This window comes from Euprymna scolopes, chromosome 17 (genome assembly GCF_053919585.1).
Source record: "Euprymna scolopes isolate OS-2025 chromosome 17, ASM5391958v1, whole genome shotgun sequence".
Taxonomy (NCBI): Eukaryota; Metazoa; Mollusca; class Cephalopoda; order Sepiida; family Sepiolidae; genus Euprymna; species Euprymna scolopes.
In genome coordinates this window covers 119857717-119872991 of record NC_136498.1, presented here as the reverse complement: position 1 = coordinate 119872991, position 15275 = coordinate 119857717, and the positions used below count along the sequence as shown (strand labels likewise).

Here is a 15275-nt window from a genome sequence, read left to right as displayed (position 1 = left end):
GACCTTGTGTCTAACTCTGCCCTTGTGGGGAGGCAAGTAAAAAGGAACATTCAATTTCAAACCTTTACTTTCCATAGCCTTCTTCCAAGTAGACCTTCTATTGTTTTACAAGTGAATGCTAAATCAGCATACAGTATCTCTTCTTGACCACTCATACAGAATTCTCTGGACAATTTAAAGACACAAATGAAAAGCAATGGACTCAGTACAGACTTCTGACATAGTCCTATTTTGACATTAAAGCTGTAACTATATATGCTGTTAATTCTAACCCAATTTCAAGCATTTCGGTACATCGCTTGAATAACCTTCACCAACCACTTGCTTATCCCTAGTTTATGTAAAGGCCACCAGACGACCTCTCTTGGCACTCTATCAAAATCTTTTTCTTGCAATCGACAAAGACATGATAAAAATTTGTTGTTATATGGATTGTTTGGATTTGTCATTTCAGATTTGTTACCTTTCGACGATATAAATAAAATGGCTGCTGAAAGTTTACGAGACATTTCAACTGATGAAGACCTCTCTGATACAGATGACCCAGATTTGTTGGTAAGTAAAATTCATTTGTTTGTTTATAAGAATATGAGTTGAACAGCAAATTTCTGGATTTTCACTGCTGGGGTAAAGAAAAGGAAGATATCGTTGTTTTTGTTAAAAGATGAAGAAAAAAGTAAAATTTATCAGTTTTTTGGCACTTCTTTGTTATAATAGTGAAATTTGAATTTAAAGTTAAACCAATGGTGTCTGCTTGTCATGTCACAGTAATGATCATTTCCAAAAATTACGAAAAATGATGAGGTAGAAAACTATTAATAAAAATAATTCTCGAAAAAAATCAGCAAAAATTGAGTTTTACTAAAAAAGAAAAAAGAAACTGGAGACTTTGAATTATAACAATGGAGGTAATTATTTTTTGAAAATTTTGGGCCAATTTAGCAAAACTCAAATTTCACTAATTTTCTTGAAAACTGTTTTCTTTAATAATTAATTTTTTTACCATATCGTTTTTCGTAATTTTTGGATATGTTCATTACTGCAACATGACAATTAATGAAGTTCCATTGGTTTTACTTAAAATTCATTATTTCAAATTTTGCTATTATAACAAAGAAGCACTAATTTTTTTTTTTTTTTTTTTTTTTTATTACTGGCATAAGCTGATTTTAAATTTCAGGTGATTATCCAAGAATGTTTTATATTACCCATTGTCATGACTGGACTAAGTAATTTAAAAAATAAATTTTAGTAAGGTATATTATATTATAAATAAGATTGGCAAGTCAAAATCAAAGTTTGATTTGTCAGCTTAAATACTATTTGGGTCCAACTTTTCAAATTAATCAAGATAATTTTATTTGCTAGATTGTCATATCTATTGATATATTTTCTATGTTGTTTATTTTAGTTAGAATTGTCAAATCTTACTCGAGATTCACCGTCTCCGCCGCCAATTCCATCAAGGATTTCAGCCCCTGCCCGTGTTGTACCTGATCCAGGATCCTCTTTTCAGCCCTTGCCTACGCTAAGTACCCCGCAGAAGCCACCAGCAACGTCAAAAGATATGGTCTCCTTGCTTACGGAGCGCATGGCTATGTATCGATCTGCTCACGAAAATGCTTCCGCTGCTAGTGACAGCTCTAAACAGAGGAGGTTGAATAGAGGAATCAAGGTGAGATCGGATCATTTTTTTTTTTTTTTTCTTTTTTTTTTTTACCTGCAAAATTGTTTTGTCATCTGCATCAAATGTTTTCTTCACATCCTGAAATTTCTGCAAATGTTTTTTTTTTTTTCTTAAATCAATCCAGACAAAGCATGAGGCCACTTTATGTAAGGAGCTAAAAACAAAAAAATACTACTTTTAAGGTTAAAAAAATTGACCAACGATAAGTATTAGATGAATAAATTCTGACTCAGAAAGCAGCAATTCTTCCCCCTTTTTCAGAAACATCATTTGTAGAATGTGAGGACTGCAAGAGTTATGATGTTACATGAATGACCCGGTCTAAGCCGGGTTGACATGCTAGTACATATATGTATGTTCATGAATTAAAATGTGGCACGCGTCTGCGGATGAAATGTCAAATTGACAAGCTAAACAGGAATTGTTTCAATATTTCTCACAAATATAAACAAACCTTGTTATTGTTATGAAAAATGTAACAGAAAGGAATCTGGTTATGTGGTTGTTTTGAAAAGATTGACAGGAAAAAGTGACAGAAGGAAAAAGATTTCAGTTGGAGATTTGATTGTCAACCGAGTGGACGCCATGATAATTCTCTGTCGCTCCCCCACTCTCTCTCTCTATCTACCATAAGCAAGAACAACAGGAGAAATAAAAAACGGACTGTTGCTTACACCAATGGTTGTTGTGTTTTGAATTCTTAAAAAGGGTTTATAATATAACAACTCAATTTTGGTGCCGTCACCATAGCTTCCAATATAACATTTATCAACAATATAACATTTCAACAATCTCTTAACAATTTTCAACAATAACAATGACAAAATATTTCAACACTTATACAACAATGAGGGTATGATCCATCATGTTGCGTCTTTTTCCAAAACCTGTCTCTCACATAGTTTCATCACTCCCTTGTTGATCTGGAACTTCAAGAATATATCATATCATGCCATCTTCATGTAGATTTGCTTGTCGTTTTTCTACATCCTTCTAGACAATAAAAGCAAATATAGATCTTCAAAATCCTGTGAATTCGTTTTTTTTTTATAAATATGTTGGATTGCATCTTTAAACTTTTCTAGAACCTGTTGAGTTTGTGAAGTTGCATTGAAAAGATGTTGTATTGCTTTGGAGGTTTTGGAATAAATATTCAGTTTTATTTATGAATGATATAATGAATATGTGTATCCAGATCTTTCCTCCTGCAATATTGTGTCCTGGATATGACCTTAAACTATATCCGATGGTGAGGCCCCCAGCTTGCGGGCTCTGGGGAGTGTAGAGCCACCCTTTAATTGCCATTGCTCCCAGATCCACTCTGACCCGGAGTGGTAGTACCTGTTAGGGTCACAACTATGGGTTAAATAGAAACTGACTTGAAAAAACAAATATATTCTATTAAAAAATTTTTCTTCAAAATCACCGGAGTCAGCATTAAATAATCTGAAAAGGGTTGATATGCCGTAAAACAACCAACCAATCCTGCAATATTGTAATTGGCTGGTTAAGCCATAAATATTGGCTGGTGAAGGCATTTGGGAGAGACGTCAAAAGGTACACAAGCCTCATGCTTGGACCTCCCAGTTCAACTATGACACTCATTCTATACGGCAGCATATGGCAGATTTATTACTTAAAATGAAGCAAGACTGCTCGGCTACTTCAGCGATATATTTCCCTTTGTTATTACATTTGCTTCAATTGTTAATATTGGATGGAGTTCTTCAGATGCAGAGTTGTGTATCAGACAATTATTTCTATTGTTATCGTCATACAATCTTTGCTAAAAATTCAATGTTGAAGAATGTCTTTATTATTTGAAACTAACATGATTGTCTGGTATTGCCCAAGCACATGGACAATACAAGGTGGAATGAGTTGTTGCCCTTAAGAAAACAACACTACAGCTTTTATTTTAAAAACTTTTATTGAAAAAAATCAATTCAGGTAACTTGATTATGTAGTAGAGCTGACATCTATTCAATGTAGCCACCTTCAGCCTCAATCTCCAACTCGATATAGGTTCAGAACTGGGAGCATGCCTTTGCTACAAGTGCTGGCAGGAGCTCTGCAAATATTCAGTGGATGGTGGCGTAATTGCCACCATCCACCGACTGACTTTGGTGTTGTGGGAGGTCATGTTGGTGATGCTCTAGACGTATGACAAAACAGGTAGTCCAGTGGGTTCAGGTTAGGAGAGGATGTGGGATAGTGAGAGAAGGGTAAAAATCGTAGTATTCCTTCTGGAGCCAAGCCTGGGTCTCTTTGGATCTGGGCTGGTGCCGAGTCCTTCTGCCACACCCAGGATTTGAGAGAGAGAGAGAGAGAGAGAGAGAGAGAGAGAGAGAGAGTATGGACAGACGACAAACTTAGGAGGGAACGGGAGAAGCAAAAGATGTGGTTCTTTTAATTCTGGTCACTTTTTTATACACCTGCTCAGAGATTCTTCGATGTTCGGCCCCGTCATTAATCATAATTGTTTATGTCATATTTTTTACCTTGCATCTGGTCTCGTCGATAAATACGCACATATCACACCCGCGTTATATATCTATCTATAATCTTATAATTTTTTTTTATATTGATATTAATATTAAAAATCTTTTTTCTATTTATTTAAAAGAAAAATACAACTTTGTTATATATGGGTCTTGGAACTGCATTCATCTCCAAAAGATCTAGCTAATTGATATATTCTTTTAAACATTCATTTTATTAATTCCCTTAGTTTTTTTGGGGGTTTCTAATGAGATAATCATCTTTAGTTAACTATTACGTGTAATTATATTCCTGCAATATTCTACATCATTTATACTTACGTAATATTTGCGTAAAAAGATTGTAGTAAACATACACGTCTTTCTACACACACACACGCACACACACATATATATATTTATGTATACTTATATACATATATTTGTTTCCAAAAGTTTGCTTACCAAACTCCTGTCAGTTTTTGGTCTGCAGAAATGAAACTTAATATATAGAGTATTCGAATGCAAAACTTTATATTTGGGTTTGATTGCACCAGAGAATCACCACACGCTTCAGCACATCCGGGTACACTTTGGTGTTGACTTTAAAGCCGACTTCAAAGATGTGAGGTGGCATGATGTGGCCCTCACTTGAAACCACACCAAAGACCATAACCGTGGCCGGAAACTTTGTATTCATCACCTTGGGTATGTCTTTCTTATACGTGGCAATTTTAAGGGTGCTGGCAATGGTCCTATTGTCATAACTTGGATTGATAAAAAGCATGTGTTGTATAGCGGTACATCTCTGATCTCACTCGTTTGAACATTGTGTCACTTTCAGACATGATAGAAGGCTCCTATCGCTCTTGAGATTTGTACACAACTGGCCAACTAGTAGATAGTCTGCAAAAAATAAAGAAACCGGTTTTCATCAAACAGAAATGGAATCCTATCGTCTTTTCTAGAGTGACAATTTTATCGCTCCACCCTGTAAAATGAGAGTAAAAAAGTGACTTTTTTCTTTGCGCCTCTCTCTTCCCCTTTTCCTTCCCTTATCTCTCTATCTTCTCTCCTTTTGTCTGTCTCCTGCTCTCTCTATCTTTATCCGACAACTGGAAACAAATTTCTATATAATCTGTATAAATAAAACAAATGCCGACATCTTTCTATTTCTTTCTGTGCTTCTCCAAATTTAATTCCTTTTTACAAGTCATTTAATATTAAATCTTTCTTATTTATTATTGAGAATTATTTTTCACCATTAATAATAAAAAAAAAATAACCTGTTTTCTATTAAAATCATAGTTTGAACAATTTTAATTTCTTTCTTAAATTTACTGAATAAACCAGTAATAGATTATATTTCCTTAAAAAACATTTTTCAATAATGATCAATTTCAGCAATTTATGGAATGCCATAACTGACACAATAATATAGACATGGTTAAACAAAAAAAAATAATAATTTGAACTTTCTGTTTATTTTGTCAGACTCTGCAAGACCTACTACGAAAGGCCCAAGGTGGCCATCTTGTGGATGAAGACTCTATTCCACCTCCTGTTGCTGTGAAGACTCGGGACCCACCCTCATCTCTTCCAACCCCAGCTAAAGTGCCTAACCAAGCAGACTTGACACCTTCGGAAACTTATTCACGGCCAACACCACCATCTTTGCCAGCTCGAAGTAAGTCATATATTGTCTTCTTTCCTTTTTTTTTTCTTTTTTACTGTTATTTTCACCCCAAACAAGGCACAGTGCCACTTGATATAAGAGGCTACTATTTCGGACCAAATCTACAGGGATACTATGTATGGAGTTGAACAGCGAGATGTCTGTTCACATTACACATGAACATCTGCATGTTAGTACAGTAAGGGAAACAGTGACCCAGGAGAAAATTCCAAAGTCTCGCAGTTTGAGGGAAGAGTAGAAGACTTTCCGGAATTTAGGAATCTCTGCAGTGTAAGGGTGGGTTTTTTCTGCTTGTTGGCTTTGTCGGAGGTATCTATGTCATGGGGGTACAAGAGCTTTGAGTTTATCGGAGCACATTCCATTAAAATACTTATAAAACAGGCACAAAGGTGCAACATTTCGTCAAAGGAACGGAATTTGGAGTTTGGTTGCTAGCGCAGGACCTGTCATGTTGGCAACTCTTTTTGAACCCTGTCTAGAAGTGCGAAACTAGTGGCAGATGCACCAGCAATACTCCATGCATGGGTGAATAGTGGCTTTCTAAAGGTACGGGATACTCACACCTGAGAGTACATCTAGCATAGTAGAAAGAGTCCACCTTCTTTGAAGCAGTCTTGCCAATTACGTGTTTGTGAATATTAATATGAGTTTGAACACGGTACATTCAGGTAGTGTTTCATTAGCCATTGCAATCAGTTAATTGAGAAGGTTTCTTGTAGTTATTAAAGGAAAGAAGCTTAGTCTTAGTAGCATTAAATGCTACAATCCATTTACGGTCTCATTCCACTACAGACTAGAGGTCTTCCCTTAAAGTTTTAGCCATTTTCTTAGAAATTACTGAAATAAAATGACTTGGCAAATTTCCGACCCTTAAAGGATTCCTTCTATGTTAATATGAATTTTTATTTATTCTAATCTTTTTACTAACTCACATGACTTGTCAAAAGAAGGGAGAGGGTCAGTCCTGGGATGGGCGGAGAATAGAAAGAAATCTAAAAAGATACTACACACACTTTTTTAAAAACTTTTGTTTATTTTTCTATTCATGCTCTGGTATCTCAGCTTGTAATTTTTTAAGCTTTTGAATTAATTTTAAAAAAAAAAGAAGCTTTTATATGCATTATTTTTTTGTATTTTATATAATTTTTAGTATTCCAGTAACAAATGAAATTGATTATCTGTCAGATTGTTAAATATCTGTAATTTAAAAATAGTTTGAATAAAATTTTGATGCATAAATCTTATTATAAATTTTCCTAATGTCTGTCTGTGTTTGTGTGACGTGGTTTATCTCAGCCTACCGGCAACCCACCCAGGCAAGTAAGGTACCGAAATGAAGTTTGTGACCCAGCGGATGTTTTAGTGATATTTATATCCATGTTTGGTGTACGGAAATGCAAAAAAATGCAAAAAAAAAAATAACGATTTACTAAACCACATTTTATTTACTGGATATTTTTCTGGTATTCACCGGAAGTTATTATCTCCCTTAGTAAGTTCGATTTATTGTGTGTGTGTGTGTGTGTGTGTGAGACGCTGACGCTGTTTATTTCAGCCTACTGGCAAGCCACTCAGGCAAGTTAGGTACCGAAATGAAGCTTATGACCCAACGGATGTTTTAGTGATATTTATATCCATGTTTGATGTATGGAAATGCAAAAAAATAACGATTTACTAAACAACATTTTATTTACTAGATATTTTTCCGGTACAAGAACCCAAGTTTGTCCAGCTGGGCAAATTTGGGTTCTTGTTAAAATAGTCACTGCTTTCATTTCTTAATTTTTTAGATGAGGATTAATTATTCATATTATTTGGATTCTTTGTACTACTGTTTTCATCTTGAGTATTATTCTATGTGATCAGGGCTACTAACCACCCATATTTCCTCCTGTGTCTGAAAACACGCTACGTGACATACAAATATCTGTGCGTGATGTTGCCAAGCTTATTAAAATCTTGATTCCAGTAAAGCAACTGACCCTGACAGCATTCTGATTATAGTGCTGAAAAAACTTCAACCAGAACTAGCTACCATATTTACAAAGCTGTTTAAATGTTGTCTTAAAGAGAATTGCTTCCCAACACCCGAAAATACTTCATCAGTATGTCCATATTTAAAAATTCAGGTGATCGGTCATCTCCCTTTCAATAAAGACCAATCAGCTTCCTGTGCGTAATGAGTAAGTTGCTGGGATCTGTTAAATAGAAAAGTAGTCAACCACCTCAGCAAAACAACCTCCTCAGTGACAGCAGATGTGCTAACAGTTATCTCTCATAGGATTAGCGAATCTCTCAACAGAGGCTTCCTGTCTAGGGCAATTGCTCTTGACATATAAATAGCCTTTGATAGGGTATGGCATAAAGGTCTACACCACAAGATCTCCAGCTACGGTAATTATTATCTCTGATAGATTCATAAGATTAGTGGTTGATGGGCAGAAATCAGAAGCTTACAGTATTAAAGCTAGAATCCCTCAGGGATCCATCCTGGACTCCTCTCTTCCTGATCTACATCAATGACCTCCCAAATCACATCCTAAGATCATTCACAGACATTTATGCTGACAACACTATCGTCTATGGCAACACTTCAAAGGCCATAAATGACCAAGTTCTCTCTCATTCTTTCTCCTCTGATCTTGAGCATGTGATACAATGGGGAAAGAGATGGTTGGGTAATTTTAATGCATCTAAAACCAATTTTTACATTATTAACCCTCTGATCCCCGTCTGGCATCAATTGAAATGAATGGCTCTCATCTTGGGGAGGCGCCATGTTTTGACAAGCTTCTGAGTCTGACCTTTACTTCTGATCTGTCATGGAACATGTACATCAAATCTGTTGCCAAGGCTGCTGGAAAAATGGTGGGATCTTTCTACTGCTCCAGTGGATATCTTACTGCTGATGCAGTTCTCTATCTGTATAAGAGCCGGGTACGTCCAAGGATGGCATACTGTTGCCACATCTGGGCAGGAGCTGCTAGAATTATCCTGCCTTGACAGAGTTCAAAATAGACTTCGTAGCTTAGTGGGGGATGCCTTTTTATCTTCCCTGCAACCTCTTTCCCACAGAAGAGACGTTGTGAGTCTGTCTCTGCTTTATTATTATTTTCGTGTCAAGTGCTCATCTGAGCTCCAATCTATGGTCCCCTTTTTCGTGACTTACACAAAGAACATTTGTCTAGCAATAGAGAAATCATGACAGTACCTCCCCTCATCATCTGTTTCGTTTGAGTGGGCTAACCATTCAACCATGTTTCCACAGACGTGAATTTTAACCAAGGGATAAGCAGACATAATGTGATCAATTCACTTAAAGATACTCTCAGTGATAGTAACTTAGCTGTAATAAGAGCGATAGAGGGCAAATATGAACACGATACTGCAAGCAAGTGCTACTCAGAAGCACATATACGGTAATTTATGAACTTCTCTGCAGGTATCCCTGCCACATATAAAGCCATCTCTAATGTAGGTACATATTCCATGCCTATGGCGATCTTGGGGGTTAAAATTTTGAAGTCAAGTTTGAGTATCTTTTAATTGCAAACTAATCTAGGGAAACAGTTGGTTTAATGCCGGTTTCTTTGGTCTCCTGCTATTGGATTTCAAGCTCGAAAGTTGAAGAAGACCTGGTAGTGTGGGGTCTACATAAAAAGTTAGTTCTGGGTTTAATCTTGTTTTGTTTTTTGAGTATGGATATATGTGGAAGAGGTTTGCAGGGTTGTTAGAGCAGAGAGGGTAAAATAAAAAAGATTTTTAAGACCACGTAAAGGAAAAAGTCATAGCATTATCAACATTTTTCCAGCGACTTTGGCAACAGACCTGATGTACGTGTTCCATTTCAGGTCAGGAGTAAAGGTCAATCCCAGAAGCTTATCAACACATGGAGCCTCCCCTAGATGAGAGCCATCCATTTCAATTAATGCCAGATGGGGATCAGAGCGTTGATGATATAAAAATAGGAGCTTGGTTTTAGATGCATTAAAAGTAAACATCCATCTGTTCTCCCACTGTACCAAGCACTCAAGATCAGAGGAGAGAGATTCAGAGATAACTTTGTCATTTGCGGCCTTTGATGTGTTGCCATAGATGGTCGTGTCATCAGCATAGATGTCAACGAATGATTTAAATATGTGTTTTGGGAAATCATTGATGTAGATCAGGAAGAGAGTTGGGCCCAGGATGGACCCCTGAGGGACTCCAGCATTAATACTGTAGGCCTCTGATTTCTGCCCATCAACCACTACTCTTTGATATGTCAAGAGCAATTGCCCTAGAAAGGAAGCCTTTGTCGAGAGATTCACTAATCCTATAAGATATAATCGTTAGCACATCTACTGTAGATCTTGCAGAACAGAAATCATATTGCATGTCACTAAGAAGGTTATTTCTGCTGAAGTGGTTGGCTACTTCTCTATTTAATATAGATTCCAGCAACTTACTCATGACACACAGGAGACTTATTGATCTGTACTGAGAGGGAGATGACTTATCTGGTTATATTGAGTATTTGTCCAGAAATACCATAGGATTTAATTTGGTACTTGTACAGTTTAATCAAGACATTAAAAAATGAAAATATCGAAAAAAGGTTATATTGTACGTATCCGTTATTTTTATTTTTTTTTTTACAGCGAAAAAAACAATTTGTTATGATTCCAAGCAAAAGGTTCGATTTTTAGGAAGAAAAGCTAGTAATAAAGATGGGGAGGGAGTGTCGGCGCTTTAACTGGAGTTATCTCCCCATGGCATGTTAAAAATTTCCATAATGGCTGCCTTCAATGTGCTCTTATAAAAACGTGTTTTTCCGCTGTAAAAAAAAAACAAAAAAACTACTCAATCAAATTAAATGAAATTTTTTCTCGGAGATCTTCAATCCGAAACGGATATGTACAATATAACCTTTCTTCGATATTTTCATTTTTTAATGTCTTGATTAAACTGTACAAGTACCTTTAATTTTTGTGAGATGCTCTTCATGCTAGACCTTGTCAAACACTGTAAGTTCCCCTGCCATATCAAGTGCATGGTATATGCGCTCACAGATTATGGTTAAAATATCTGCAGTAGAATGGGCTTGCCTAAATGCATATTGTTGCTCAAAAAGAAGCTTAGTATTTACAAGATGGTGGACTAGTGCTTGATTGAGTAAAGACTTGAAGATTTTAGTAAAAAATAGCAGGTAACTGATGAGGTCAGAAATTTAGCGGGTCAGTTATTTTGCCAGAATCCTTGAATAGTTATTTTTTGCCCTTTCTGCCACCATCCAAAATATTCATAAACAGATGAAGCTTACATGGTGGAAGGGTTAGAAAGATAACAAATGACATCATTAGATTTTTAATAATTTATAAATGCAAATTTATTTACTTCAGATGTTGTTTCTCCATCGGCTCCTTCTCCTCCATCTACAAGTTCTAGTCCAGGTATGATTTCCTCACCGATAAAGTCTCCAACTTCTGCTCAAAGAACTATAAACAATTTAGAATCCCCTGGGCGGAAGCCTCCAGCACCAGGAGCCATACCTGTACTACCTTCTCCTTCAGTTCAACCACAGGGTCTCCCTGGAACTAGATCTCCAATATCTTCAGCCGGTGCTGCTTCTGCTGCCACATCACAACCCAAGCCAATGCCATTTCCAAGAGAATCTCCGGTGCCGCAAAGTTCTAAGCCCGTTGCTCCTGAACCAGATATTTCAAATCTGTCAGCCTCAGGTAAGAATCAGATAAATCTTTCTTGTTACAAAACAATGCTTTATTCTATGTTAGTCGTAATCAAACTGGTGTTGCCCAGGAATCTTTACTTTCATTTATGTTTCAGGGTTTTCTTATTTTAAACTGCATAACTATTTTTGATTTTTTTTTCTCCGACCAAAGGAGGGTGGACATGTAAATTCACCCTTGTCTATTCGCACTTTCCTTAGTAACTACGCCTTGGAATTTTTTGAAATTTTGCACAAACATGATACACGAGTGAAAAAAAATAACAGAACACATTTTCCAGGGAAACTCTGGTTGCCTCCCCCTAGGAATGCCATTTGGGTTAAAATGGCTAAAATTGATACTTTTGTGCTTATTATAAAAAATTAATGTCTTGGATTTTTATAAAACTTTCTGAAAAGTTGTAACTGATTTCTATATAATTTTGTTTGTCTATACTTTGTGATAGTTCTTTTAGGGCTAATAAAAACACTCCATTTTTGGGACTATTTTACCATATTTGTCCAAGATTTTCTGTATGTCTATTTAGCAGATTTGCATGGTGCTGAACTCAAATATGTTAAGGCCTTTGGTATTTTTGGGGCTAAATGGGGGGGGGGGGGCAAATGATGGACTTTCTTTATATGCATGGCACAGAATTCAAATTTACATATGTTAAGGCCTAAAACTACCGTTTGTTCATTTTTACCAGGATTGACGTCCTCTAGGAACTTTTGGAGCTAAATGGGGGGGGGTGGTGGCAAATGCTGAACTTAGTCATTTTTTTTTATGCCTCATTCACTGTGCACTCATAGAGGACAATGCATGCTTCACTTGTTTTTTTTTTATAAATAACTAGCAGAGAGACCCGACGTTGCTTGGGTTTGAATGATGATTAGTGAATATTTCACACTCATATATTTTTATCGTCATTAAAATCCGTGAAATCGCCCGGAAGGAAACTTCACGTGCTTCCATTCAGTAACTTAGTCCAAAATATGTTATTCTACATTGCACTCTGGAGAACCTACTGTTTCTTTTATAAAATTATTTTATATAAACTTCTTTCCAGTTAATGGAAGAAAAAACAAAAATTTATGTGTGGGGTTTGAACCTACAGACCACGTCCTGCAAAAAATAACAAAAAAAAAACCCTGTAAATTTTCAAGTCTTATAAAATTCTTTGCGGTTAATGAAAAAAAAAAATTAAGAAATTTATGTACAGAGTTTTAACCTACAGACCACTTCGTGCAAAAAAAAGAAAAAAAAAACATGCTATCAACTTACCCACAATAGAATTTTCACAGCTGTTGTTTTATCATTGTTGCTAAGCAACGACATGGAAAAAACGGCTTTACCAATGATAGATAAATTAAAATAATGGTTTCGATTATCGGTAATTATCGAGGGTATTCTGAGACAAAACTTAACTAAGATCACTGCCAGACTTATACACTAAAGTTCTGTAAATTTTAAAGAAAATCTGTTCAGCCATTTCAGAGTCTATAAGGAACGAACTCACATGCAAACAAAGTTACATTTATATAATTGTAGAGATAAGGGTCTAAGAGTTATGGATGCCAAATCGGCAAGTAGGCTGATTGATTATATATGGTGAATAGAAGAGAGAGGAGAAAATTTCATTTGTTTCACGGGTTTCTCATTTTAAATTGCATAAGTATTTTTGAGTTTAAATAAATTTTTTTTTTTTATAAACTTATCTATATATATATGAAAGCGAAAATGTATGTATGTATGTTCGCTTTTTGTGTATGTCTGTAAAAGGCTTTTTTCGATGGACTTTTCGGTCGGCTCATTCCTTAAATTTTTTTATATCATGTCTAAATGATAATATCTAAGAGTTACAAACAGGGGCGCCTGTCTATTTAATTTGCCCGACTTTCACGCATTATTTTTTCCAGATTTTTAGAGCATCCTGTGTATCTTTGTTTTTTCAGCATAAAACAAGCAAAAACTGGCTTGCAGCCGCGTCATGTTTCAAGATCAAACATCATGCGACTTAAGGTTCTCGCACCTGTTAATTTCATTTTATAAACGTTAAATTAAGAGGTTTTTCATTCCTCTTCTCTCGTGGGCGAGATGGCTAGGTCCCAGGTTTATTTTCCATTTTGTTTCCACCTCCACGTCAAAGGTTTGGTTTTCAAGCCTACTTTCCTACTAAAAGTTTTTTTTTTCTTTTACACCTCCAAACACTCGGCCAACGTTTTTTTTAAAAACAGAGTTGTTTTGATCCCCCCCCCCAAACACACACACACACCTACAAACACCCGGGCCACGCCGGGTACCCCCCGCTAGTAAATAATAAAAGGTTAAGTAGGCAAAGAGAAAGAAACACAAACAATGCTGATTATGTGGAAGATGCAAGGAAGAGGAAAGTTGGCTACATAATGCAACTCATGAGTATGAATTAAGAAAAGAATGGAGTGAATACTAATGAGACTTGAAATAGAATTTTTAAAATGATTCCTATTTTCATTTTCCCTATTGCATTTTTTGATTTCAATCAATATTTGATTAATGTTAAAAAATAAATGCACACGTGAAGTTCTCATAATTTTATAAATATCAATTATATATTCCTTGATGGTGGTGGGAATAGTTCATCAAGTTGTATGATATGATTGATGGGGATAATTTTGATAGTTGGTTTGTTAAATTAATCACCTGACATGGATTTAAAATTAAAAATGTTGCAAAAATGTTGGATTAGCTAAACGTGATGTCTTGATAGATGTGAACATTTAAACCATTTTATGTTTACGGCTAAGCCATATTTGGAGTATGGCATTTGACCAATTCTTTGCGCCAGATGTGAGACTTCTTTGCACCAGATGTGAGACTTCTTTGCAGGGAATGGAATAGATATGGTGTCATCAGCAATCAGCATCACCTACCTCCAGAATTTTTCCCATGATTTCAGCAAAGCAACTGATCCTATTAAGATTCCAGTCATTGTCCTTAAGAATTTGCTGCTGGAACTAGTTCCTATCCTTAAAAAGCTGTTCATGACATACTCTAAGTGATAGGAGGTGACGGTGGTTTAGTGGTTAACAACATGGACATACAATCTGGGTGTCCTAAGTTCAAATGCAGTTTGTTCAACAAAAACCACTTTCTCTTATAATGTTGGCAACCTTCATGTGGTCCTTCCCGTAATCCCCAATGTCTTTGTAGAAAGAATTCTGGCTAGAAAAATATCAAGGAAACCAATGCCAACAACAAGATTTTAAAGAGGTATCCTCTCCAGGCACCAATGTAGCAATACACATGAAAAAATTTGAATGGCTTAAAATATTTCAATATTGGTATATATAGAAAGAGCTTGACAAGCTAAGAAATAATCTTTTTAAATTTTTAAAATCCAATTAAAATCAAGGAAGTTATGACTATTTTTATGCCCTGCATGTTTGGATATTTTCCCCTCTTTAAGACCATATGCATTTTGTCACATTTTTTGCACTACTTTTTCAGTAAAAATGCTATATCTTTGTTAAAACACAAGACTAAGCAATGAAATTTGGCTTATAAGTGTATTTTTGTGCAAGGAATCTGAATATGCTACTGAAAATCTCCAGAAATGAATGGTTTCCAAATAATCTGCAGTAAATGCACATAAATATGCTGCGATTGCTTAAAAATGTCAGGTATTCATTAAAAAAAAAGAAGTTAGAGAACTCAAAATTTAG

At 35.7% G+C, this 15275-nt stretch overlaps 1 protein-coding gene across 1 annotated transcript in view; it reads left to right on the top strand.

Annotated features, from left to right (window-relative positions):
* Window positions 1–15275, top strand: part of LOC145296932 (coiled-coil and C2 domain-containing protein 1-like) — a 178449-nt gene that overhangs the window by 26382 nt on the left and 136792 nt on the right. Inside the window, exons 3-6 of the mRNA XM_080143136.1 lie at window positions 455–555; window positions 1412–1675; window positions 5662–5854; window positions 11245–11583. Coding sequence (XP_079999262.1) covers window positions 455–555; window positions 1412–1675; window positions 5662–5854; window positions 11245–11583 — 897 coding nt within the window. The remainder of the gene's footprint in view (window positions 1–454; window positions 556–1411; window positions 1676–5661; window positions 5855–11244; window positions 11584–15275) is intronic.